Source organism: Pezoporus wallicus, unplaced genomic scaffold, assembly GCF_028554395.1.
Source record: "Pezoporus wallicus isolate ANWC-B61680 ecotype Strahan unplaced genomic scaffold, APGP_CSIRO_Pwel_v1 scaffold_13428, whole genome shotgun sequence".
Lineage (NCBI taxonomy): Eukaryota > Metazoa > Chordata > Aves > Psittaciformes > Psittacidae > Pezoporus > Pezoporus wallicus.
Window position 1 is genome coordinate 1,736,460 of NW_026637482.1, and position 27,396 is coordinate 1,763,855.

General features: G+C 42.0%; 1 protein-coding gene across 11 annotated transcripts in view; it reads left to right on the top strand.

Annotated features, from left to right (window-relative positions):
• The window catches only part of DYM (dymeclin), a 224,266-nt gene that overhangs the window by 189,722 nt on the left and 7,148 nt on the right, over window positions 1–27,396 (top strand). For all 11 annotated transcript variants that reach the window (XM_057405672.1, XM_057405680.1, XM_057405676.1 and 8 more), the window contains one exon: window positions 1,551–1,664. In XM_057405672.1, the coding sequence (XP_057261655.1) occupies window positions 1,551–1,664 (114 nt within the window). The remainder of the gene's footprint in view (window positions 1–1,550; window positions 1,665–27,396) is intronic.

A 27,396-nucleotide genomic window follows, 5' to 3' on the forward strand; every position in this document is an offset into this window, starting at 1 on the left:
CCATGCATCTGTTGTTTAAAACACAACAAAGAAAACCACCCAAACCCCTCAACACCCCCAAAAAAGACAACTCAAGCAACTGTCATTTGTCTTTATCTCACTTGCTTGGTGTTTCAAGTTTCCTAGGGAAAATTGCTGTATGGCCCAGCAAATCTTACCTGCTTAAAACAAGGACTAAGGTTTCAGGATGGCAGGAGAGGAACGACAAATTTGAATCTCGCAGTAATCAAGCCATCAGCTGTCTTTGTTTTATTAGCAGCAGCTGGGCTTGGAGGCATAATTAGGGTAATGGTTTCTGGCTCCAGCTGTGTCTCACTCCAGAACAAAGAGAGCTCAGCAGAGATTTTGAAGCATAATACACATTCCCCCCTTTTACTTGGGAGAATTAGCAAAAATCACTTGATATACTGGAGGCTGTGGTTCAGATACAAGTGGACATGAGTACTTTTCAGAACAGAGCATGTCCAAAGCCCACCAGATGTTGAAGAACCTCCAAACTCCAGCCAAGGGGTAGCCTGGTGCTCACGTGTATTCAGGCTCTACTAAATGGTTCTGAACGTCTTGTGGTACTTTCAAGTGATGCTAAATAGGTCCTAAATAGGAGCTGAAATTTTGCCCTCTACCTTTTTTGCACTGAGTTTCAGATCCTCTGCATGACTGATGAGTTCCTCCAGGATAAGGGATGGGGCTTGTTCTCTTTAGATGAAAGCAGCTATAGAAATGGAGGTTTTCTGATGTCCCACATGGAGAACTGCCGGTGGGATGTCTGCTTCTGGTGTGACCTACTGAGCTTGGACAGGGATAAAAGTTAAAGCCTGACCTAACTGTGTTCTAGCTAACAAGGACCAGCTGGGTCATAGAAAAGGGGGTGGGGAGGGAAATATGGTGAAAATCAGCTTGGCCTCACCAGGGAAACTGGTGGAGGATGAGAGTGTTGAGAGGGAACTTAGAGGTCCTTGGGGCTGGAATCTGTGATGGAGAAGGTAATGGGGCTTTCTGGGTGATTAATTTAGGGATCAGTGGAGCTTTGTGGGCTCCCCCCACAATTGCCATGGCTTTGAATGCTACAAAAGCCGCAGAAAGACATGTAAGCCCTTGTATTGAGATATGCAGTGTTTCTCTTAAGGCCTTCTCTCCAGAAGTAATTGAAACTATAAGGATTTTACTTCAAGGCTTGAAAATGAAAGCAAATTTCTAGCACAAACTATATAAAGACTGGAAGGCCTTGAAAATCCTGATGTGCAGAAGTACTGACAGGTAGAAATATAAGCATATGTCAGTGCATGGCACTTGAAAATGTAAATTTATTAATTCAGCTCTGTGTGTTAAATTGTAAAATCATCTATCTGTTAGAAATGATTGCAGGAGGATACTGGTAATTGTGCTGGTTTGACATTAACGAAGTCTCCCTGGCACAAGTGATAACATGATTATTCTTTGAGAAGTACAGATACATTGATCCACAGAAAGAAGATGACAGCTTCGTGTGTAAATTGATACAAAGATCTCTTCTTTTCAATTTTTTTACGTGCTCTGATTTTTCATTCCAGGTGATCAGCTTTTTCAGCTCCCGATTAGAGCAAGCTAGAGCTGAGCTGTCAGTGGAGCGAGTTCTGGAAATCATCAAGCAAGGAGCTGTTGCTTTGCCCAAAGACAGGCTAAGAGTAAGTGCTCAAGACCTTGTCAATTAAAGTGTACTGTTCCAATCAATTACATACCCTTTATATCCGTAATGTCAAAACATCATTTCTCCTATCGATAGCAACTGATAAGGGTTTACATTGTGGATTGCCATGTGAATATGTTTTAATTTAAATTCCTCATTTGTACTAAATGTTTGGGTGAGTTTTCTTGATTAGTTATTAAATTGAAGTGCGTGGAGGAATTTCAATTTGCTGAGGCCAAGGTTTTCTTTGACAAAGAAAACATCAAGGATGCAGTCTCACCTTTCCATCCGTTGTTTAGTTAAGCTGTAACTGAAGTTTGATCTTTCTCTTTGCTGTTGTTGTTAACTTAATCTTTTTTCTCTCATGTTCTGCTTCTCTGTTTGAGTCTGTATAAAATGCAACAAAGATAAGTTCTGGGGGCTTTAGTTAAGAATTAACCAATCTAGGAAAAATCATTTCAGGACCTGTAAGTCTGGTCAACATGATTATGAGGTTTTTGTATAATCCTGAGCAGACCCCTCCATTCGCTTCTGAGAATCTCTGAAGTCTTGTGAGGGATTTACCAACTTGACAGGTTTTGTAAGGCTAAAATCCATTAACAGCCGTGTGATGTTTAAATACTGCAATAATTAAATCTCTATGAGTAGGTAAGTCAGTAAATGGGAGTTATGTGTGTGTTTTAAACACAACGAATTTTGGTTTTCCGTTATGCCAAGTGTGTTTTAAATACTGCCTGCTTTCTGCAGAACCCTTTTTGTTTCTACTCCATGATAAGGGAGCAAAAGCATCTTCTCAAGACCCATTTCTTTCACAGTAACTTTAGGAAAATATCATCTGATAAGGCACACTGAGTACACAGCCATTGGCGACGGCTGGTAATTTATTTATACCCTGGTAATTTTAAAACACCCAGTGGGAATTGTCTAGCTGGCTGCACATACTAATGTCTTTCCTACAGTTCCTCGTGTCCCTGAGATGGCACGTATTTAGCCGCTCAGGCCGAATTACTTTGGGAGAGATTGGTCTAGAGTCCGAGTCCTGAGTACAGGAATAGCCTAAGTAACGCCAGCGAGGTTGTTGTATCCATATACAGCCCTTTGGGTTGTGTCCTTACTACACTTTAATCCTTTCAATGCAAACACTGGACCTTTTGCTTTTTCTATAAGAATTTGCTCTTGCATGTAGATAATTAAAAGCTGTTAAGAGGCTACAGTGATTCCTTCTTGACAGAGAGCCATTGCTAAATAAGTTCACAGCTTACAAGAAAATGAGGGGTTTATCTGTTACTTAATGTGCCAGATTGATTTGCACGTTGGGCCACAATTTAAAGAAATGTTTCTGGAATGAAATCCTATCATGTTTAAATTTTCTGCGTTAATGATATACAGCATTCACAATTACATGTTTATATTGCCACTTGAATCAAAGGATCAGAATTTTTTGATGAGTGCCGAGCTCTGTAAGTCCTCACCGTGCAGTTGAGTACTTCCAGTTTTAAGGATGCTTATAGTGTGAGCTGGAGTGTGACTTACTATAAGCTCTGGAGCTTATAGTGTGATTTACTTCTCCTTCCAAGGATTTGCATTTGAAGACAGGGGCAAAACCAGACACTTTTCACATAATTCTTCTACACTGCCCATTCTACCTACTGGGTTTTGTCGTTGTTTTCAAAGTCCTTTTGCTGAGCAGCAGTTTGGCCAGAGCAGGTGAGAAAAGTTGGTGACACTGACCTTGGTATCTGTAACGTCATGCATTAATTTGTGAATGCAAATAACATCCTTTCTTTGCACAGATTAATGATGAGCAGCCTGAGATTCCCTCCTGTAGAAATGACCTTGTGAGTCTTCATGCCCTTCATCCTTGCACCTCTCTCCTCACAGTTCCTCAGGTCTTCCCGCTTCAATCTGTGAGGTTTTCAGGGGAAGCTCTTCTAACGCTCAACAAACTCATAGTAATATCAGACTAAAGATATAGGTACACAATAACTCTGGCAACTCTGAGGAATTTCAGCAGCTAAATAAAGGGGAAACTTTAATCCACATGTCTTTAATGACACTCTCTGGGCATGTCTGGATGGGTGGGAGCAGCCCTACCTGCAGTCACTTTGCCTGCACAATAGGCTCCCTGGCTGTTCGCATTGCTAAGCTCCCGACTGTGAGCTGCATAGACCAGCTAGTACTGCCTGCTGAAAGGACATGTTTCCTAACACACGCTGACTAGGGCACAGCCAATTCAGAGAAGCAGCTTCTGCACAGGAGTTGGCTTGTGTCTGGCCAGCTTGGACAATGTGTGAAGGAATTAATGGGTCTGTGTTATCTGGGTTGACATGATCTACATGTAATTGCAACATGCAAAGCTGTAGAGTTTAATCCTGAGAATTTATAGATCAGCTTTGCAGTTAATTGCTAATTAATTTTCAAGGCATCCTTGCCTTTTGCCATAACATACTGAAGTGCTCTCAAGTACAAGAGACCCTGCAGAGATATTACTCCTACCTCCTAGAAATTACCATCTTCAGCTGAAGCACTGTGAAGGAGGTGGCTGAAACACAAATAGGTTATGACTGGGAAGAATGAGGACTGAATCAATGCTTTTACTCACTTGCTTCCCTGCAGCTCAGACAATGGCGGGTTTTTTCTTATGTGCAAGTACCTAATGTATGCACAGATAAATATAGTGAATGTTTTCAAGTTGCTTATCTTGGCCTTTGTCGAGGAAGTGAGCATTCAAGAGGCGTTACGTGTATTCAGATCTTGAGCCTGTTGCTTAGACCATAGTTCAAACATGAACAAACGTCAACTAAAAATAACAGCACTTAGAGCCACGATCCTGATCTGCATAATGGAGCTTATCAGTTTTGTAGCACACCCTGGTACTCCTGCTCCCTCTCACCGTGGGAAGCAACATTGGGATGCAAAGTTGGCATGTTAGGAGGAGGTCATATGTATATATATAGGACCAACAAATAAGTATGTGTGTATATATATATGTATTTGCGTATTAGGAAAGATATCCTGCATTTTCTTAGCAAATAATTATTGGGAAATGGCAGCTCTAACTCAGATTTTCCTTCCAGTCCTGGAGCAATCTGACTGGAGACAAACAATATAATTAACATTATTTTAAGCATATGCTTTTAGCCATGTACTGTGGAAAGCAGGGAAAGTCCAGGCTGAGTAATTAGCCTTTTAGAAGACTTCTGCATAAACAGAGAGATAAAGGGCAGGTGCTGAAATCAAGAGCTGGTTATTTCTTCTTCAGTCTGTGGGAGAAGATAAATGAAGTTAATATGCCCAGGATGGAGGCAGAAGCCACGGCATGGAGATAGAGCTGTCTGCTTTGCAGACGAGCAGCCCACAATCCAGGCTCCCTGTTTCATTGCAGAAGCTTATTAAAGGCAATTTAGAGATCATAGTGATAGGTGAAAATTGGCCTCATTCTTTCTTTATTTTTACTTTTTTTTTTAAAGTTCTCAGGAACTTTCTTCTTTTCTGCTTTTCTTCCCTTTGGTGAACCATCCGTACTTTCAGGATCAGGAATGTGAGAGAAGTGGGACCGTGTCTGGAGTCGGGCAGTTATCTCAGGATTTCAAAGGGAGCTATCCAAGGGATAACCACTCTTTCACAATAAGTGGGAAAACTTGTTTCAAATACCAGCTAGTGACTAGAAGCTGACATTTGGGTTCATGGAATGATCACACTTGGGAGGCCACATTTAATCCTTTATAAAAGAAAAGTTCCCATTAGCTAAGTCGCTTAAGGGAGAGATTTCATTTTCATGAACGTATGCTGAGCTGCTTTTATTTTTCTCCTATTCCTTTTTCTCCGTGTGTCAATGAGTATTTTGTCACCAGTGTGCATCCTGTCACACATTCTTTGTGTGTTATACAGACATGCCATTATGCCATCAACTCACACTGTTTTGGCATGGTACAAAATTTAATATTTATTAATGTACATTCTAGTTTGGGCATTAAAATTTCACAGAATAGTAAAAGAAGCAGGGGTAAAAGCTTTCAGTCTCTTGGCAGAACATGTTCTTCAGGTGTTAAAAGCACTTCTCATAGGTTTCCCCTTTTATTAATGGTGTACTTCCAACTTCCATTTGTTTCATTGGAGAAAGCTCCTAATCATGAAGGCATCAGAGCACAGGGGAAAAGAGTAAATAGTCATTGGAGTGATGGTAGGCACTGCCTGGCAGTTGGACCAGAACTGCTTTGTGTCCCCGCCACATCACCCCACTCCTGGGGAAGCAGCACCGACGCCAGAATGTCATAAAAATCACAGAAGTTTGACTGAGGTGGTGGTGAGCTCAATGGGGGATGCCAAGCATTAGGTACTTCCAACTCTGGGAAGAAGATGGACCCATAAAGTGCATGTGAAGTCCCCAGAACTGAGGGAGTCTAAACAGTTTCTTGGTTTGGCTGCTGAGTGCTCTGGGGAAGGGTTACCCTGTTTCTGCAGATGCTCCTTCTAGGAAGGATGCATCATCTGTTCAACAGTCACTTGTACCATCACCCTGTGCAGAGGGGCAGGACATCGGCAGCACTTGCACAGCATCCCAGGTTGCGAAGGAAACTAGTGGCATTGTGTATATATGCATCCTGCCTAACACGATGTTGATCCCAAGAGACCATCCATCGCCCTGTCTTCTATTCCATTTGCTCCTGTTGCTCTGGTTGGGGTTTTTTTCCGTAGTCCTTATGTCCTTAATCCTCAGTGGTTGTTATCTGGCCACAGCAAGATGCTGGCTTCGGAATCCAGACCAGTGGTTTTTAATGATCTAAATTAAACCTTGGGGCAGATCTGTAATTCTTAAGCTATGTAGAGCTTTCTTGCATTTGTTTTAGTGCTGTAACAGTACCTCACCACCATGGCTTTCAGATAGAAGACTGCACGAATTAACTGTTTGACGCTGTAAAGAGGTAGGGGCAGAGGAGTTATGGAGACCAGCAACTCCTTTCCAGAGCTCTAGGGTGTAGCACTAAGCAAGAGAGACAGAAAACTTCCTTAAAAAAGAAATTAATCAAATTCTTCCTGATATATATGTTTTTCTGGCTGAAGGGTCAAAGATCTTATTATAGTGGAAACTGATTGTGTCTAATACATCCTTAGGTCTGACGCTAGGCAGGCACCTATAGTGCAGGCTTCCTTTTCTGGCCCTCAACTGCTGTTAACCCTTAACCTGAAGAAGACAGGATTAGTAAGAGAAGTGTAAGAAACTTTTAAACAAAGTGCTTTTTGGGCTTTTCCAAGACACCAAACATATGCTAAGAAGAATAATATTTATGGATTGTATATTTCTTTCTGACAATTTATACCCTCAATTAAGATGTCAAACTTCCCTGCTTCCATGAGCTGACCTGTAAGTGATGAACAGTCATTCACATTTCTTTTGAAGGCATTCGTTTTAGAGGTCAGATTCTCAGAGACCTCGGGTAGAGAAGAATATACTCCCCATCCCTTGAGAAATATGATTTTGGGTAATCAAAATTCCAGGAAAAACTATCTTGAAAGTTTTGATGGGCTTTGTGGTAAGAAAATAACTTATCATCATGAAGCTGTGAGCAGGCAGTCAAAGACATGTCTGCACTCAGCTGACTCTGGCTAATCTTAAAGTGGGATTATAAACCTGTCTGTCTAAACCAGGGCAAACCCTTACGCAGGTGCTCTTCTATTAATATAAGCCCAGCTACTTAAACTGTTGAGAGTGAGTTGAAACTAAACTGAATGACACCACTTTATAATAAGTATGTCCAAGCAGGAGTTTATATCATCTAAATCTGTTTAATTAAACTTGTGTGTAGGCAAGATGGAAAGCACGTGAAAAATATTACGGAAAAACTGTGACAATTACAGTGCTTAAGATTAGATACTTGCTGGCATTCTTAAGTGCATCATCCCAGAAGGGAACCAAAACTTCAGGGCTGTAGTTCAGAAGTAAATGCTGCTGTCACTGTTATACATAAATATGATAACCCACAGAAATGCATCCTTGGTAGGAGGTAGGCTGGAGCAGCCAGTTAGAATATATAGCATGGTAACGAAGGACTTTTGCTTATATGTGCCTGGTTGCTTTTCTTTAACAGTGAAGAAGCCAAGGGCCAAAGTAAATTAGCTTTAGCATCTGTGGATTCAGTGTTTTGAAATTTGGTGAGTCCTTTTGTTCCATGGTTAAAAGTAGAGTTTGGCAGGTTGTAGAGAGGTTTGTTTGTAGCTGTGTATAATGCAAATAACAGTTGATGAGTTGGATTGAATGCTAACACTTCACTTTCAGAAGCATCCTTCAGGTAAGACAGGAGAAATTGGTTAACTTCGAGGCTTTAGAGAAAATGAAATAAATTACACTGCAGACCTTTGAAATGTAGGTTTGACTGGAAACGAGTGATCCATAGAGCTTCGTATTGCTGGACTGCAGACTTTTGAAATGTTGGCATGGTCTAGTAGTGTTGGTGAGTCAGTTATAAAGCATATTTATTTATTTTTCAAACTTTGCTTTGATATTTTTAAGTAAAAAACCAACCAGACCTCTTCCTACAGTTGCCATTTTCGCAGGTGTTTGCATGGATTTTGACTGTCATTTATGTCAAGGTTTGGTTTTCTTTGGAGTGGTGCAAGACGAGCCTTTTCGCGCATAAGGTCTTAGTTACAGCTGAGTATGTATATTATCTGTTTGAATACTGCCAGCTCTAACAGCAGTGGTGTGTACTGTGGCATTCACAACCTCTCTTTGGCACTCCCAAAGAGAGTCAGCTAACACTGTAACTGATCGCATATTTATACGTTACTGTCAAGGCTATTTGAAAAGGGGATGTGCTCTCCACCTCTCCCCATTTGTCTGTATGTGAAAATTAGACAGTTTTGCTTTTTTACATTATTTTCGCAGCATTATGGGGAAGGGTCCAAAACCACCCCACCCCTCTCGTGGCTCCAGTAACTAAATTTTTCAAACGTGAATGCTCTTGAGAACCTAAACACGTTAAGTTTGCTTTTACATAGCAGCTGTCAGTCAATTTTGGAATTAAACCCAGCTTTTTAACTTTAGTTTACTTCAGTGGTTATAAATTCTTCCATGGGGGTGGAGAAAAATAAACAGTAACTTTTGGCATTGTTGACTAGAACAAGAGGGAAAAAGAAAAAGCTATTTTATTTTGCTTGTTTGCCTAGCACACAGTTAAAACATATTAATGTTTTTCTGACACCTCCCTATTGACGAGTAATATAAACACCATTGCAGCATCAGCATAGGAAAGTATGCATTAGCAAACTCTTGAATCTCTGATCTTTAAATGTTTCTAATGTAATATCAGTTTCTTGCTGTATAGGAGCCAAAATCTCTTTGAACAGAAAATAATAATCATGCTTTCAACTTGGAGAGAGCACTGTATAAAGCTTTAAAGTAAAAAATAAATGGAGAACTTCAACCTTGTTTTTTTCCTAGTTGCTGGAACATTCATTGCTATATCCCAACTCTTCAGAGATCCATAGGAAAACTCCTGCTTTTGCTGGACAGTTTTGCTGTTGGCTTCAGTATTCCCAAGGTTTTCAAGCCGTATCTTCATGCTCATGAGATGCTACCAGGCATGATGTGAGAAGGACACTGGGCAGGTGCCTAGGACTTGGTAGATCTCATTGTGGGGATTATGTGGCTCCTAGTAACTGGTGTTAATCAGAAGGAAAGAGGGACTATCCTTCACTTTTCTCTGTCCTCTCCTTCTGTTTTGAAGGAGTCACATTGATAGAGCAATAGTGCAGAATATTGAGAAGATGTCCTCTCTTTGATAGAGAAGATTGTCCTGGCTTTGCCTCTCCTATGTTGCTTTAAAGGACTAGGCTTTTTCGTGTTGTATGACTGTAGATGGAAGGAGACCAGCCCCATCACCTGTATCTGCAGTAGTTCAATTGACTACCAAGGAAAGCTGTACATGCCTTTGCAGAGCAGTCATGCCCATGGTGGTCAGCAGTCCGGTGAGGATCTCGCACCATGAGATCTTTGCACTTCTTCCTATGTTGTATGTGAACAGAGCAACAAAAGAGTATGTGAGCTTCTGAGCTTCAACCAAATCAGTTGAAGTGGATTGAAAGAAGCAATTAAAGGAGGGAAGATAGAGGTTAGCTGGTGAACAATCAGCTCGAAGGATCTGGGAGTGAGTCTTGGTTTCCCCCCCAAATCCACTGAGCTTTTGAAAGCTCTCCTGTTGAAATGGAAGAGGGTAGATTTAGATTGAGCATTAGGAAGTTCTTCCCTGTGAGGGTGCTGAGGCTCTGGCGCAGGGTGCCCAGAGAAGCTGTGGCTGCCCCATCCCTGGCAGTGTTCAAGGCCAGGTTGGACACAGGGGCTTGGAGCAACCTGCTCTAGTGGAAGGTGTCCCTGCCTGTTGGCAGGGAGTTGGAGCTGGATGCGCTTTAAGGTCCCTTCAACCCAAACCAATCTGGGATGCTATGAAAAAGTAGATTATTCAACAAGCCATTTCTCTTATACAGGTTATAATTGAAATAACACACTGATGTCTAAATCCCTTCAATGTGCTTTGACCGCTCATTGTAAAAGTAATAAATACTAATATTATAGTGCCTGCTTCTACTTATATCAACCTGTCTGTGGTATACTATACCCGGCGGTATTATCCTCTATTTTAATGCCATGCCTGAAGAGAGAAGAAAGTAGACTACTTGTTTCCCTGCTCCGCAATGATGTGTAATAGTCAAGACAATATTTGCTAGGAGCACAGCAGTAGCCCAAAGAGTAGCAAGGACACTTTCAAATGCAGCAGTATTGTGGAATGTCAAAATGCTCTGAAAGAATAACTGATCCTTTTGGATCTCTTTCAGGTATTTTCATTGCTCTTCTCATTTGGGGTCTAAAGGGTGCATTAAATAACATGAGTAACATTATGGAAGGAGCAGCAGCGATGAGGTCCTGGAGTTGGTTTGCTGTAAGTGTAGACCTTGGTGGGTCTGGAGGAAAACCATTCTGCTGTAGTATCCCTCCAAGGCCATGTACCTGGTTTGTAAGCCTTGTTAGTTAACATAGAAAACTGTCTTTTTTGATGTTATTAGCTTGTGTTTCTCACAGTCTTGAGCACAATGCATCAGAGATCCCAGCAAAGTAATGAGTGGTGTTGTCATGTTAATGGGGAGACTGAGTTAAGTGAGCTCATTTTCCTTGGGAGCAAGAAGGAATTTACCCCAGGCTTTCCAAAGGGCTAGAAGTTGCAATAAAACTGAACTCAGACACTTTGGTTGAGAGCAGCCATATTTCTTTATCTTCCACAGCTTCCTCTTTAGATATATTGTCTTTCTCTGAAATGATGTTCTGCTTCCCAGTAGGCTCTAGAACCAGCAGTACTTTCCTCCTGTCACCGAAACATCTGGTTGTGTTGGGGTAGCAGATCAATTACAGACGTCGTTGCTATTATAAGCATGCAAGCCACTTGAAAAGTTACCCAGGATTTTGGTAATGAAGGGCCTGAAGTTATTATTCAAGCTGTTTTTTTTTTCCTTTTATCCTCCCTTCAGGGGTCATCAGACTGGCGATATTTATTTATTTATTTTTTACAAGCGCAAACTTTAGACATCTAGAAGTTCAAATCTCTCTGTGTGTCGGGCTACTTGAATTTCCTGTAAAAATATTGGAGTTGTGAATCAATTTGTAGTAACGTAAAAGCAAACAAACATCCAGGTTACCTCTGCATGAAAAGATGGCACTCACCGTCGATCAGCAGTGCACAGCTGAGCTGGTGTTGGGGCACATTTGTCATTTTGCAATTAGATCTGAATGTTACTGTTAACATTCAGCACGGCTATCATCAGTCACTTCTATGAGGTCAACTCTTCAAAAAGTCAATTTAGAGTTTAAAACTGAGAACAGTTTAAACCTGAGAGCGATGTTCAGCTTTCCACGCGAAGCAGCATATAGCTCCTATTGAAAACGCCTCCTTTGCAGCCTCACTGCTGCCAGAATCTATGCAATAATGAATGATTTATCCTTCTGTATTTGGCTTTTTCCTGTTGGAAGGGCGGGGAAGGGGGGAGACTAAGCTCCAGAAAACCAAGTCACTCCTAGCACTTGGCAGTAAAACACATCAACAGTGCAGTCACATCCCAACGCCTGTCCTATACAACCACGCGTTTTCAGCGCGGTTGCTTGAAGCCTAACGCAAGACTGGAGCTGGTTTGTTTTTTCAGGGGATCCCGTGTGTTGATGAGGCACTATCACGTTGCAGCTCCGGCTCGAAATGGAGTCTGGCAGCGCCAGTGTTCGGATGGTGCCTTTTGGCTGGGCGGTGATAAGCAAAGAGACAGTCTGGCTCCTTCCAGGAGCCTCTCGGTCATGTCTGAGCTCTCGACAGTTCCCAAAGCCTCTGGCTGACTTTCCCCTGCGGACCGTTCATTTATCAGGAAATGAAATTGGTTACAGGATTTCACACGTTGCCAAACCTCACTGACGAAACCGGGTTCGTTCCTGCTTTCACAAGTAGGAAGAACGCGTTAACTCTTTGTGTTTGGTACTTGTTTTTATTGCTTTTGCTGGAAACCAGCCAGGTTCCTTCTGGCTTTTAAAGGTTTCTGGAAATCGCTGACATGCTTTCACGCTGTATGAATGTACTACCAATGCAGCGAACTTGGTGATCTTGCCTGTTACACTTGCCCCTTCACATCATAGTTGCCCCTGTCTTTATGCATATTTTAGGACTGTTGAACTATTTTAGGACAGCTGAATTGTTTCAGGACCGTTTAATTATTTTAATGCAAGATTTGCCTAATGAGTACAGTGTATTCATGCTTGATATATATCATTCAAAGTAGAAGAAGGAAAATTAAGATTTACCAAAAAGATTACCAGTGCTTTGTGGCTTACAGGGAAGTTTTAAAGCAAGTCACATAATTTATAGAATCTCAGGCAGAATTGAATAGAAATATAATTTTAATTATGCAGATAGGATGACTGTGAAAAAGCCACGTGCAAACAGGGTTCAGTTGTTTCTGAATGTATTGCTGTGTTTGCACATAGCTAGAAAACCAATTGTCTTGCAGCAACGCAACCACCACTTGTTTTAAACGCTGTTTGGACGTCATTATCTTCCGTTATATATCGAGTTTTCAGCAAACTTCAAAAATCAAACGCGTTTTGAAAAAACCTCAGTGTTTTTCTGAGACCCTCCAAACTCCAGGTGATCTGAGTTCATGAGGTAGCACTGATTGTCATCACTTCTGCCTGAGCAAACTCTCAGTGTGGCAGATGGCAGAGAGAAATTGGAGAAGTATTTTTATTATGTTTATCGATAGGTACACCAAGTGATTTTGCATTTATCCAGTGGTCAACATCTGCCTCTTAAGACCCTATAATTCTTGTCCCTGAGCAGCTGAGGTAACTGCTGACATTCTCCTTCTGTAATAATGGGTTTATATGTTTAAGAGGGGATGGAGAAATGACTGTTAGCAAGTTGTCCACTGATGGGTGCAGATGGCAGTTTCTGTATCACTCGAATCGTCTATTTTGTGCAACGATGTGTTGCAGTGGGAGCATTTCTGTTGTAACATATCAGTATGTTTTAATGCAATCAAAAGTTGTAACCTCCTGTGTATGAAATTAGTAAGCCCAGAGGTAAAGCACAGTGCACATATGGTAATTATTATGTCTGGAAGTTGTTGCTGCATTAATTGACAGCAGTAGCAAGTAATACAGACTTACTTAATTTCATTGCTTCTTATATGAAGGCTCTGAAAACAGAATTTTTGCACTTTATCAGAGCTCCTATTTCTTTTTAATAAGACTGGAACCCTGTGAAAATATTTAGAGCTCTTTTGGCTCATTTAGCTTTGTTGTGGATCATAGAACCACAGAGTGGTTTGTGTCGAAAGGGACCTTAAGCTCATCCAGTTCCAACCCCTGCCACAGTCAGGGACACCTTCCACTAGAGCAGCTTGCTCTAAGTCCCTGTGTCCAACCTGGCCTTGAGCACTGCCAGGGATGGGGCAGCCACAGCTTCTCTGGGCACCCTGTGCCAGCGCCTCAGCACCCTCACAGGGAAGAGCTTCTGCCTAAGAGCTCATCTCAGTCTCCCCTCGGGCAGGTTAAAGCCATTGCCCTTGGCCTGTCCCTACATCCCTTGTCCCAAGCCCCTCTCCAGCTTTCCTGCAGCCCCTTCAGGCACTGGAGCTGCTCTCAGGTCTCCCCTTCAGGAGCCTTCTCTTCCCCAGGCTGCCCCAGCCCAGCTCTCTCAGCCTGGCTCCAGAGCAGAGCTGCTCCAGCCCTCACAGCATATTCCTGGCATCTTTGTCCATAAACAGAAAGTTGCTGAAAACAGCTTGTGTGTGACCTGAGAAGTTGCCCCCTAAGTCTCATCTGCCACTCACTGAGTCTTGGTGCTGCAGGATCAGTGTGTGGCTGATGCTAGTGAAGGGAACCCATCCACAGCCTCCATCCTGCAAGGCTAAGCCACTGCAGAAGAAGGTAGTCATGATTTGGCCTCATTGTTGACCTGAGACTCATAAAAATCAGATGCTTTTAAAACTGTGTCTACAGATGAATTTAACTTAAAAATATTATAAATTTAGCATTCCTTGCTTTAAAAAAATAAATAAATAAATTGTTGTTTTGTAGTATAAATATGAATTTCCTTTAAAAAACCCAGGCATTTTAAAATTGTGTACACAGATGCTACTGAGAATCTCAGAACTTTTGTCATTTCTGTCCCAAACCAGGGAAGCCAGACGATTGCTAAGGGCTGCTTCATGTCTGTTGATGAGAGACTGTTGATATCAAGGCTGAAGTGGCACTAACACTAAATTCCACATTTGCTTTATATGTTGAACAATCAGTGAACTTGTCATGGTCCCAGAAAGACCATTTCTGTCATCAGGGGAAGGTCCAAACACTTTAATCCAGTTTCAACACTTACTTAAGATCATTATTTTCTTTAGTACTCACAAGAGCGATGGCTGTCTGAAAACAGGCTAATTTGGAGTAATTGGTAATGACAATTGAATTGTATAAATGCAAATATAATATAGGGAAACTTTACGTGTAATGTTTTCAGAAGTACTGGCAAGGGTTTCGTTGGCTTCAGAATTACAATGGCAGTTGTGGTTTTAAAATCTAATATTTTATGTGGTTTTATTATCTCCTTTACATCCTCTTCATAGCTTGATCACAGTTCTCTAGGAAAGAGAATCCCCTTATGGGGTTTTTTACCTTGCTGGAATCCAGAGAAGCAAATTTCACCTTCCAGAGATGAAGGAAAGCAGCAGGAGCTGTGTATTGCACAAGACAAGGTAGCTTGGGAGGGTGGTGCCTTGGGTGAGTGACTCGAGTAACAGTGATTCTGCAGTTCAGGAATGAGGTGCATTGGCCAAGATGAGGATGAAGGGTGGGCTAGCTCAGGACACTCCTATTCCCAAGCTGTCATCCACATGGAGACTTAATATTTACATGGAGGCTTAATGTCTGTCCCCTCCACCCCTGAAAACTCTTCCAGTTACCTTCTGGAAGCCTCATTCTGGATTCAGTCACTTCATTCCAGAGTAATTGCTTGCTTCACAAAGCTGAACAATTACACTGGAATGAAATCACCTTATTCTGGAGTTACCATAACCGCTTCAGAAGAGCGATTCAATAGTATTGCTATGCAGGTCAGCGTTTCACAGAAACTTGGACAGTTTTGGTTCTCCAAAGCCACAGTTTTGAGAATAAACGGGAATGTTCAGATGGCAAGATCATGTCTACCCAGCCAGGAGACAGGTACTAGGTAATAACAATTTAATTGTATAAATGCAAACATAATAATATTGTATTAATACAATTCTTCCAGAAAAATGTAAAAGGGAAAATAAACCCTTCTAGGAGCAGAGGGATGAGCAGTGCAGGAGTCAGGCTGCTCCACAGGGCTTCTCTCCTGAAGTTGTCTTCACTTTGCCATTGACTGGGTTTAGGCCCTTCACTGCTGCTCAGTGAACTGAACTCTAACTGCTGTTACAGCCCCATACCCAGCAGACCTGATTAATGTCTCAGCCTCGCCTGTGGCAGCTTGTGGATTGTAATTAACTGCTTCCCATTAAGACAACAGATGAGGTTTCATGCAGTTACATGCAGAGGCTTTAGAAGATGGAATAGTGTCCTGTAACAACAGTTATTAAAGGGGTGCTTTTTTCCTTTCTGACCCAGGATTAGGCCATCAGGAAACTATCGATGTTGTAAAGTTAAGAATTCCTTTGAACCTGAGCAAGAGCAGAGCTGGGGTCTGGGCAGGGCAGGAGAAGGTGGAGGGCTGGTTATCAGGGGATTAAATGCATCATGTGGCCAGGTAATAACAATAAAATTGTTTATTCGTGTTTGTGATTACAGTTCATAACAAAAAAAAAACAAAGTAAAATGGGGTAAAAGAGCTGTTTGACAAATAGCCTGGGAAAGAGCAGCACTGAACTGGCTGTTCAGCGTTTGCTAAGGGTTTAGTTAGCATCCTTTTGCCTCCAGGGATAAAAAGTAGGAAGGGAGTGTGAATGACAGTATAGCAAACAATAATGAAGAAGCAGCAGTGCACTCTCATGGAGGCTGGTTACCTCTTAACTAACAGCATTTGCCCTTTTTTTGATGATCTTCTTCCTTGGATCAGAAGAGTCTAGTTGTGCTCTCCTGGTGACACAGCATGAGAGGGGCCCTTCAGCATCTTCATTTCATGGCCAGTGAAAGATGCTCCAGCCAGAGAGAGGCTATTTTGCAGCAGTGAGCAGGACCGATTACTGTTAGGAATGTTGTTTTGGAGGAGCAAAAAGGTGGTTATGTGGTGGCATCTTCCTACTGTCACCCAGGATGAGGAATGTTTTCCTTACTGCTGCTCTCCAGATGGCAGAGCATCCTTGCACAAGGCATTGCCAGTAGTGATAAATGGGGGGCCTGATGTTAGGTTCTCTGCAAACTCTGTGGAAGAGAAGGGTCAGGAGATGACATACAACCTCCAGTCATTAAAAGGAGCATGGGTTGCCAAAAGAGATCAATCAGATACTGAACAACTGCACAGCTGAAGTCTGGTCTTGGCCTCTCATTGCACTGTGAAACACTCAGTGAGACTGGAGGTGAGTGTAGCAACAGCATCTGTTTTTCCCATGTGAGCTTTTGAGATGCTGAATTGCTCATCAGTGCATCTACTTTGATTTAATTGTGCTGTTAAAAAATAAAGACATATTCTCCAAGCTTAATTTTTCTGTGGCACATGGAAAGATAGGGTCATTCTTTCACGTTATTGGAAGGAAGGGCACGTGTTGGGACTGTGCCAAAGAATTTAAACTTTACACAGATTCTAACAGGAATCCGTCTGTCTCTCTGTATCTGGTTGGTTGTCACCAGCTACATGAAACTGGTTGATTTCATTGCTTTAAGGAAGCTACTACAAGAAGGACATATAAAATATAAGGCAGGAAGAAAGCACTGGAGAAATGAGAGGATGGGAAAGCAGCGTGAGACTTTCCAAGTCTCTCCCCATAGTAACAGATCTCTGACACTGGTAAACAGCGTTTTGCGTGTGTACGTTTCTCAGAGCTACTGCCATTCTGCTAACCGCTTGCCTGCCACATCATTTGAACTCTGTTAACCTTCAGGGATGATCCCATTTGTTTGAAAGAGAGCACAGAGGAGCTTCCCTGCCCAGAGCTGCAGAGCTTTTCTGGCTCCACAGCAGCTCGGCAGGAGCCCAGCGCTCATGAGCAGCCCATAACTCCCCATCCAGTACATCTTACAGCAGGGCTGCAAGCCAGAGCCCATCCCCTGTTAACTTCAGAGCTATACATTTGCTTGAGCTAAGTAACATTTCCCAAGCTTCCCTCCTCCATACCCTAGAAAGCCACCCCATCCTTTTTATTACATTTTTGGCTGTGACTAAATCTGCTTTGCATGTGTTATGCAGCCTCCCCTTACTTAGTTGCATGTGTTGGGAGTCTAATGAATAGTCCAGTGCCAAATGCACTGCATGTGCATGACGTGTTATTTCCAAATATCTTGCAACTTTGGGCAAAGTAAAATCACACTGAAATGCTCTTGAATCTCCTCTGTTGAGAGCTATTTCTAACCCTTGTGTTCATTTTTTACTGCAAGGTCTCAGTGTACGCAGGGTAGCTGAAAAGGGAAAAAAAGATGCATTTAAAATTAATTACTACTTTTTTTGACTAAAAAAAAAAACTACATTTTTTTCCTACTTCATTAAAAAAAAAAACAAAACTGTTTAAAAAAAAAGTATAAAATAATGTGACAGAGCCAAACAATTTTATCCCAGAAGGTGCAAGATTTGGTGAGTTATGAGCAACTGAATACAAAATAAAGGGAGGGAAAAAAATCATGTAACCAGCTTCCAATTATACTGGTCCAATTGCTCTTCCACTTTTAAGGTTTAGCTGTCTTTTCAGAATTAGTCTTTTAAATTAGGTTTCCATAACGTGGCAGATTGAGACAAACACAGTCCTTGGAAGATTTCTGCCCCAGTTGACAGATGAACTAGATAATGGAGTATAATCTTTTCCATTTTCATGATCTGACACATTTTCACTTCTGTGTGTATGTTTAAATCAATGAATCAAAATAAATTTGAGTACAGAATATAAATCCCAGGCAAAATTACAGCTTTCATTGCAGCATTGGGTTAAACGTAAACAGCATGAATGTTATAGATATCTTTTAATTAAATGCATAAATCAGAGAAATGTCTTGAATGTTTACAGCAACTACACCAAGAAGTGAGAATGAGGAAGAAATGTACTTTGTCAGCTGATGGCTGCCTCAACTGCATTCCCATACCGAGTTTAATTTTGTCACAACCTTTGGTACAAGTTGCAGTGCTTCTCTCCAGTTGATTTACAGGCTGTTTGTTCCTGCTGAGGATGATTAGTGATGTAGATGGCTTTTTCCTGGCCAAGCAGGGGAATTCTCACGTATATCAGCATCACTGCTGTTGGGATTTAGAGGGCAGCTGGTTTAGGTCACCATGCCTTTCCTGTAGCTGTGTTTGTTATGAAGTATCAGATGATTGCATTGAATCTTGAAGCCATGTGGGTTTAGGCTGGGTTTATGGTTCCTAAGGTTGTAACACTGAACCCATCTGTTGAGCTTACAAACCCTACTGTCTTCTTTCCAGCTTTCCTCCTAGCACTTAATGACTAGTACTCTAGGTAGGTGACAAGTGTTTCCAACCACTGTGTGCTCTTAGGGCATGGAAGATGAGTTAAAACAGGGAGTCCTGCAGGACGTACATTGCTTTTGCTCCCTTCATGCCAGCTAGGTAATTTGTACTAGTTCTCGCTTACAAAATGTGATTAATCTATGGGGAGAGCAATCAAACTGTGTCTCGTGAGCTAAGTTCAGCTTGAGGACAGACAAGTATGGCAGCGGGGTGAGATGTTCCCAGCTTGATAATGCTGCAGCATCATCCTGCAGCTCCAGGAGGAAGGTTTCCCTTCCTTCGTGCTGTGTGTTAAGTATCAAAAACCCCAGGAAGGATTGTGTTTTGCAGATAGGAAACCAGAGACATGTATCAGATAGCTCATGAAGGAAGGTCTGCTAGATGGTATGGGCAACTGGCAGCTCCAAAACAGAGCAGGAAATGTATCTATGGAGTAAAGTGGGAGAAGAGTACAGCCCTTAAATTTAGGTGTTGTCTCTAATGTGAGACCTGTGAGATTCAAATGGTGCCTATAGCTCTGAGATTGGAGTCAGGCAGCAAAGCTTAATTTGAATTCCTTGTGCTTATCTATCCCATCAGGTTTTGCCAGGCTCCATTCTCCTATGCTAAGACCAGCAAAGACTGGGGTAAACAACCTTGATCTGAATACGCAGAGAGGGAGGGGGCAGATATGTTCAATAACCAAGGGACATAATAGCATTAATGAATAAATTACTTCTAAAATTCCTCTTGCTGAAGTGGGGAGCTTTATAGAACAGTTTAATTTCATGTCTGAAAGACAGTCTTTAGAAGTATAGGTGGTTTAATACAGTTAAGGTTAGTGAAGGCAAACAAATCTGGAAGTACTGCATCTAAAGCTTAGTAAAATGGAAAACACAGGTAATTTTCATGTATTATTAAAAGAGCAGCTCACTTGAGGCCCTTTTTCTGATTGAGGGGATTGTTTGCATTAGAAAAAAAGCGGTTTCGCTATAGGAGAGTGCTGCTTTTTAAACCTGTGGGTTCAGGAGGACATCAGGCATACAGATCCCTTTTTGGATGCAGTCAGCTCTTGACTCCCCATACTTAGCCAGCTAAGGAGATGCAATTGCCCAGCGTCCAGACTCGTAAAAATGTCCTCCACCATGTAGGAATCCTTGTCTTACTCATTAGTAGCTATTCCTTTCTCCCTCCTACATGCTATTTGCCTCTTTCATGATAAAGGCTTGCTTCCAGTAGCTAATACAAACATGCCTATTGCAACCTTTATGTCCTTCATCACTAGAATATAGAATATTGAATATAGAATGTAGAATATCAAATACAGGACAGAATGAACAACCTAAAAATCCATTTAAAAAAAGGGCACCATGGTCATATGTTGAGTTCAGCTTAAACTCCCCTGGCTTGGGTCTGTCTTTACAGAACAGTCAGCATTAGAGTGAATTAAAACAAAGCAATAAAAAAGAGCTGTGAAGTCCATATCTGCAAAAGAGAGAGTGTAAACCTCCACATTTGGCACTGATTCCTCATCTCACGAACCAAGCAGAGATAAGGCTGCAGTTTGGCACCGCATGCTATGGCTGGAGAGGTTTTACTCTCATTCCACGTTTCACTCCTCAAGACAAATAAATCGGATTTCCTGCATTGTAGCAGGGCAACACTGCTCATCTCACGGCACGATTTGTCTGTTTGCTGTGGCCTGAAATACTTAAGAAGGGAGTATGTCCTTCAGGGTGTACGTTTTCCAGTTTGGGGAGATTAGGGAGCCAAAGGTCTGCAGTCTCAATAGGGGTGTTAGTCAGCGTGTCCTGGACCTCAGTCAGATAAGGGTCCACTTCCTAGGCTGCCCTGATCTGAGAGTTAACAGTTGGTGACAGCGAGTCTGTCTCTGATCTAAAGTCATTGTTATCATTTTTTTGGTGATATTTACAGGCCTGGCTCCCTCAGATTAAAAAGTACAAAATCAAAAGGAGGTCTTCCTCCACGGGCGCTCGGGGAGGAGGGAAGGATGTTTGGGCTTGGCGTGCCGCCCCGCCGCCGTGCTGGGTGGGAGGAACTGGAGGAGGATGTCTGCTGGGGCTTCGTCTTTGTGGCTGCTGTTATGCAAAAGTCAAACCTTGTCAAAGGAGCTGCAAAGCGAACGTGTTGTAAACGTCTTGTAAATGTCGGCCTCTGCGAGGCAAACTGAAGGCGTTAAACCCAGGAGGGAAAGGGGTCTCCTTTCCCTGCTTGATGCACAAAGCCAGAGCCTAGGCAATGTTTTGGGACCCCTGTACAGTGATAACGGAGAGGAGCTTTGTCCCAGTTGTCCAAAGGAATGTTCTTTTTGGCTTGGTGGGATGTTTTGGATGCTGCTGCAGAGTTGCACCAATTTCCAGTGAAAGCATGTCTGGGACCTCGTCACTGGAAAAATATGCAAACTGAATCACTCTGCTCTTCTCCTGCCACCTTTGTGTTAGGAGAGTATGTTCTATGCAACTAAATGGGAAAACAAACTGGGACATTGTAGTAACTCTGAAATTTGGGTGAAAAAAAACAGCAGGTGAAAACGGTATTTTGATCTCTCGATGCTCTGGGTTTGTGCTTCAATGGGATCATCCCAAGACTGTGTTATGACAGTAGAGAGGGCTCATATAGGTAGTTTCCCAAGGGAAAAATCCTTTAACTGTGGAGATCAGCACTAGAGACCTTGTGGTGGTCACCAGTTACACCAGCAAGCACAAGGTGGGACTCCGTCTGTGAAGAATGAGTAAAATCTCCACTTCCTCTCCCAGGTGAGGGAAAAAAAAATCTAACCCTAGGCATGACAATTCCTATGAAAAAGTGAGGAAATTGTAGTCTTTACATGTTTCTGGGTCAGAATATGTGCATTATGCAGTGTTCCTGAGGCGAATCCCTCCTGCTTGCTTCACTGCCTTACCTAAAAATGTGGATCATGGTCTTAAAGTTTAATGGTTTCCTTCATTGCCACGCTTGTAGCAAACACCCTGTGCTTATTTTGCATTGCTGATTTCATGGTACACATCATGGCGAGGCTTTTACTGGCACAAGTGCTGGGGTTTTTGTGGGAGTAGAAGAAGTCAGGTAGCAGTGATAGGTTTATCTGGGGTTTTACTTGAGGACGATGCGGTGGTGCGTTAGCCTAGGCAGAGTAACCGTCGGTGATGTTATCTGGAGCACGAAGTCTTCCACAATAAACAGTGTTTTAGACTAGTCTGCTATCAAAATCAAAACAGTCTGCTGTGACTTAAACAGTAACAGTCACTGCTAGAAATTTAAAATATATAGCTGGCTCTTAGATTTGTGTAGATTCACCACGTCTTTGAGTATATAGCTACGTATTTTAGTATACATTCATTATTCAGCAGTATTATTTGCTCCAACCCTTCCAACCCGCTCATACACTTAAGAAGCCCTTTTAAGACTTTTGAGGTGAGGTTTTCTTTGCTGTTAAAGTTCAATAAATTATGTCAGTGAGATTAAAAGGGTGCAACTCGCTTTTCAGAAAATAATTGGCAGATAGTTTTCTCTGATGTGACAACTGGAATAGTGGTTGTCATTTATAGCGTTGTTTTGGGGTTTTATAAAAAGGTTGATGAAAGGAACATATCTGTAACTTTTATCCAGTTGGAGCAGACTTTGTAGCCCAAGCACATGAGGGCTGAACCATAAAAAAGCCCTTTTTGTTTTGTCTAAGGGTTTCCCCATTGACCAGGTGATAATGGGGCTTTGAAGGCACCATGAGCTTTATTGGAAGGGACCAAACACCTCAGCCTCTTGCAGATCTGCTGGTGGACTGCATAGCTGATATTCCTCTGCCTCCTCTTGTTTGGTAAACTTAGTATGTATTTTGTCTGCCTTGATTGTCTGAGTGATCCACACAGTGCACGTACGGATTTTGGACAGCTTAAGTTTTTGCCCAATTTGAGACCTTCAAAGAGTTTATTCCGGCTTCCTTTGATTTGCACATGTAAAAGTAAGTGAGAGGCTTCCAACCGAGTCATTAAAGCCAATTTCTTTGTTGAAAGTTTACATTTTGCATACTTGAGAAGTGGCAGATTTTCAACTGTCTCATTCATAAAATTCTGGAAACAAAATTCAGCCTTGAATCTGCTTTGTCTCGGGGAAGAATGGTATTCTGTGGTTTGGAAAGCCTTCATAAGTTTGCAGGGTTTAATTCTGAAACTTAGGAAATTCCTGGATGCTCAAGCCCTTCTTTGAGGGTACTGCTAAAGCATCATTGTCTTAACTGTGAGTTGTAGCAGAGTGAAGTATACAAAGTCTCCTCCAAATCTTGTAATTTTTTCTTAGCAACTATACTGACTTGTATGAAGTTGAGTGAGTGATTTCTAAATGCATTCCAGTTTTAACAAAAATGTTTGCTTCAGACATGCTGGTGTTCACGTCTGTTTAAAGCTTTGCACATTATTCTAGAGAAGGATGGGTTGAGAGCTGATACACAGGAAGCCAGGGCTTAAATTCATTTGCATCTTCCTTAGCACTGGTAAAAATAGGGTCTGCTGTTATGAAATGTGCATTTGCTGCAAATCCCACAGTAAGAAGACTTATGCATCCACTTCATATCATTAAAAGTTTTCTGAGTTGATAGGTCCGTCCCTATTTGTGCAGTGGCATCCCTTAATGCCAGTGAGAAATGTCCAGGGATTATTCTGGTTTTCAGGCTTTAATTCCCTAAGTTCAAAAGCACACAAAGGATTTTACTTACTTATCTGAGTGGTCGGTGTGTGTGTATGTAACAGGATCATGAATGCTCAAGCAGGGTCAGGCACCAGCACTGTTTTTGTGAACTGAACTAGTACCTTTCTTCATTCTCCATATTTAAACCTTTTCTTGGTTAGTTTCATTTCAATTTTTAAAGCATTCCTCATTTTTACCTGCCATCATTTTGAGGTTGTTCATTTTTTGCTCAGATCCCACACCTATGGTGTTTCTTCTCAAAGGCCTCTGTATTTTCAAAGATCTATTATTGTTTCCATGTTAAGCCCTGAAGTGGATGAAAGTTCTGTTTTTTTGTTGATGGTACCTCATCTACACGTCATGCCTTCATGCTCAAGCAAAATTGCATCAGTTTCTAGTCCCTTTCTTCTTACTATTTGGCAAAGCCAGCATATACTATATTTTCTAGTGTTCTGAACATCCCTGTAATGTTCCTGTTGCAGCTCCCTGTCTCTCTCTGGTCTGGCAGCAAGTCACAGCTCCTAGCTGTCGAGCTGTCAGATTGAAAATGCTCTGAAATTATGTGTATCCATCTAGACAACATCATATACAGAACATTCCTGGCATGGCAAGCAAATTGTAATGATAACTGTAAATCCTTGAATTGTGACTCTGTGTGTGTAATGCATGCAGTGTTGTGTAGAGGTTAATGATGCTTATCAGTGCATAATATGTGAGTTCTGCTTTAGTCTTTAATCATCTTAATCTTCTCCTCCCATTCTGAAATTTCTCCACGTAGACAGAGCATCCCTGAAGCTGAGCAGGGATCCCGTTATTTCCTCAAACTAACTGCTTTAAGGGATTGTCTCTGGATCAGCTCTTCAGGTGGCATGTTTTCAGCCAGGTTTGCTGAAGAAGCTGTTGACCAGGGGTCCAATTTATTTACTGTGCTGTCTGGAAGCAGCCCAAAGTCAGATGTTTGAGGTGGACCCAGGACAGCCTGAAGTGGGTACCCGACTTCATCCTGAGCTCGAATTTGTACCTTTATACAGTGCTTTTGGAATTTGTACAGATTAACAACTCGGTATGAAGGCAAAAGTAATTTCTACTGATGTTTATCAGCAGTTATTTCCTAGCTGTAAGGCAAAGAAACAAGAGCTTGTGTACGTGCATCCCAGACTCTTAGTAGGACTTTAAAGCTGTTTGCCAGTCTATCCCAGAAAGAAACGCAGTCTTTTTAGCAGTGTGGTACTCCACAAAGCTTTGCACTATGGCATGGTTACTGCAAACATTTCACTTCTTTAAATCACTGTGCTTCACTAATACACATCTAACCACTGCTGTTGGGTTGCTTTTCACAAAACGGACCTGGCTTCTCGGTACTCTGTAGAAAACAATTGTAATTGCTGAACTCTGACCAGAGGCATGTCTGCTTCTCTGGTGGTCGTTCACATCTAACAGTGCAAGCTCACTCCCTGTGCATTCATTTTCCCGCAGCTGTGGTTGCACAAACCTTTACTCTCAGGGATCTGAAAACAGAAATCACGTATCAGTGATCCTAACTTGCTAAAACTGTTGTGTCTCTACAGATAAACTTCCTTGCCTTTGTAGTCCAGGAAGATTGTATCCCATTAGATGAGTTTGGGTTATCTGGCTTACTGAATTTTACTCCCTGGGAAAACATTGCTCCCTGCTACAGCTCATGTGATTGCTCAGATGGGGATGTTTAGCTCACTCATATATTGTTTTGAATCTCTTATTATCATCTTGAGTTTTCTATTTCTTCTTCAAAGCCTCCTGACATGCTCCAAGCCGCTGTTTTCTTCTCTGTCTTTAAATTTGCACCTATTCCTTACGCAGGTCTCTGAACTTGCTGCTCATGCTTAGTCTAGCAGGTTTCCTGTTTGCTTCCTTCATCTCCCCACCATCGTCTTCTGGGCTATCTGTCTTTCAAGCCCGAGAAGGAGATAAAGATGGTATTGGGCAGGTGCAGTGTAGCCCATACAGATATTTCACCAAAGCCACAGAGACCGTCTGGCTGAAGTAGCACAGTAGACACAGACAGAACCAGGGGAAGATGAAACGGCATTATCTCCCCAGAACAATTAAATAACTGCAAAAATTCAGTCTGTCGGTATCTTAGAACACATACTGAGAATTTTTCTTCTGAAATTTTGCTCTATAAAACCATTTAAGTGCTTTTTATTTGGATAAAAATTAAATATATGAAAGTTTACATGTATACTTGCATATCTGTACCATGAACAGTGTGCCAGGCATGACCGTTGAGTTGTTTTCATTAATTTAACTCTGATTTTGGGGTGGCATTGTGGATTTTGCAGGCAGTTAGAAATGTTATTTCTTGGCTCAAACTCTTTACCTGGTGCAAGGCAGGTTGTAGGACTGACCTCGTTGGGGTAAATTTTTGCTGTGGTCTCTATAATAAAGACTTGGTAGGGTGCTGAATTTGAGCCAGTTTGGGTTTTTTTTCTTTGCCAGTTGGTGTATTTTGCTGGTAAGGTCCAATCCTGCAGGTGCTCCAAAGGCAGTACTGTAATATTTAGCTGAATCGATATGAAACATGTAATTTGCCAGCATGTCATTAGGTTACCAAGCACGACTCATGCTAAGCTTTTTCAAACACACACAAATCGTGTTTTCCAGAAGACTTTGAACCTTCAGATGGGTGGAAGGTTAATGTGAATTAGACTCTCAGATGAGTTCAGACTCCTTTGGAAATGGTACTTTTCTCCTAAACCAGTCATGTGCTTTTGAAAATCGTAGAATCATAGAATGGTTTGGGTTAGAAGGGACCTTAAAGGTCATCCAGTTCCAACCCCTGCCATGGGCAGGGACCCCTTCCACTAGAGCAGCTTGCTCCAAGCCCCTGTGTCCAACCTGGCCTTGAACACTGCCAGGGATGGGGCAGCCACAGCTTCTCTGGGCAACAAAAATTAGTGACTTGCTTTGGACTGTTTCAGAAACCAGTGTTTCTAAGGGAGGTCTCAAGGAAAAGATTATTATCCAGTTCTATGTTAAAGCAATTCTTTGACTTCTTTCCTTCCCACAGTGACTGTTTTTTGATGAGGGCTGCTTTTCATCCAGTTAAGCATCTACATAAGTGAAGAGACAAAGACGTAGCTCTGCTCCATCAATCTTAAACCAGCTCCATCTGCCCTTGCTTATGTTATCTGAGTGGAGATCATCCACTGACATGACACTGCAGCCGAACAGCAGCTCTGGTGGCTCATTTGTGAAGGGAAGGGGACTTTCTTTATTTAATGTATGGCTCAAGTGCCCCTGAGTTGGCTGGAGCCGTGCCAGGTGCTGTTGGCTGGCTGTGATGCTATCTTCCTAATCGTTAACTGCAAAAGCAACAACAAAAAAAAGCCCCAGTGTTGTTGAACTCCTGCGGTAGGGGAGTTAGTGCAGTTCAGTTCTGCATCTGTTCATCGGACTTCCTGTGGTTTTTCATCGAATCCTATGATTGGCAACGCAGACAGTCTGCAAAGTTCTTGGTCTGTCTAGTTTATACCCTCATCCCAACCACTAAATCTTGACTTCTGCTTTGTCTGGCAGAAGAAAACAAGACAGGGTGCTGTGGTAGGTTGATTCACCAGAGCTGGTAAGTGGTTTCTGTATTTAAATTGTGCAGTTCGCATCCTCGTGTTAACCCTGGCTCTCAGGTTCTCAGGTTGGTTTGTTTTAAACTGGTTGGGGTTGTCTCTCCTCTGGTAATAACTGGGGATAAATGCAAATAATGGCTCCACTGGACCTCTTTACTTCAGGGTAATTAGTTTAAAAACTTAAATAGCAAAGCGAACAGGTAACGAAGTGTTTTTACGTCTCTCAACACCATCCAGCTGAACGAGTAGGGATGTGAAGGAAAAATAGGGGTAATTT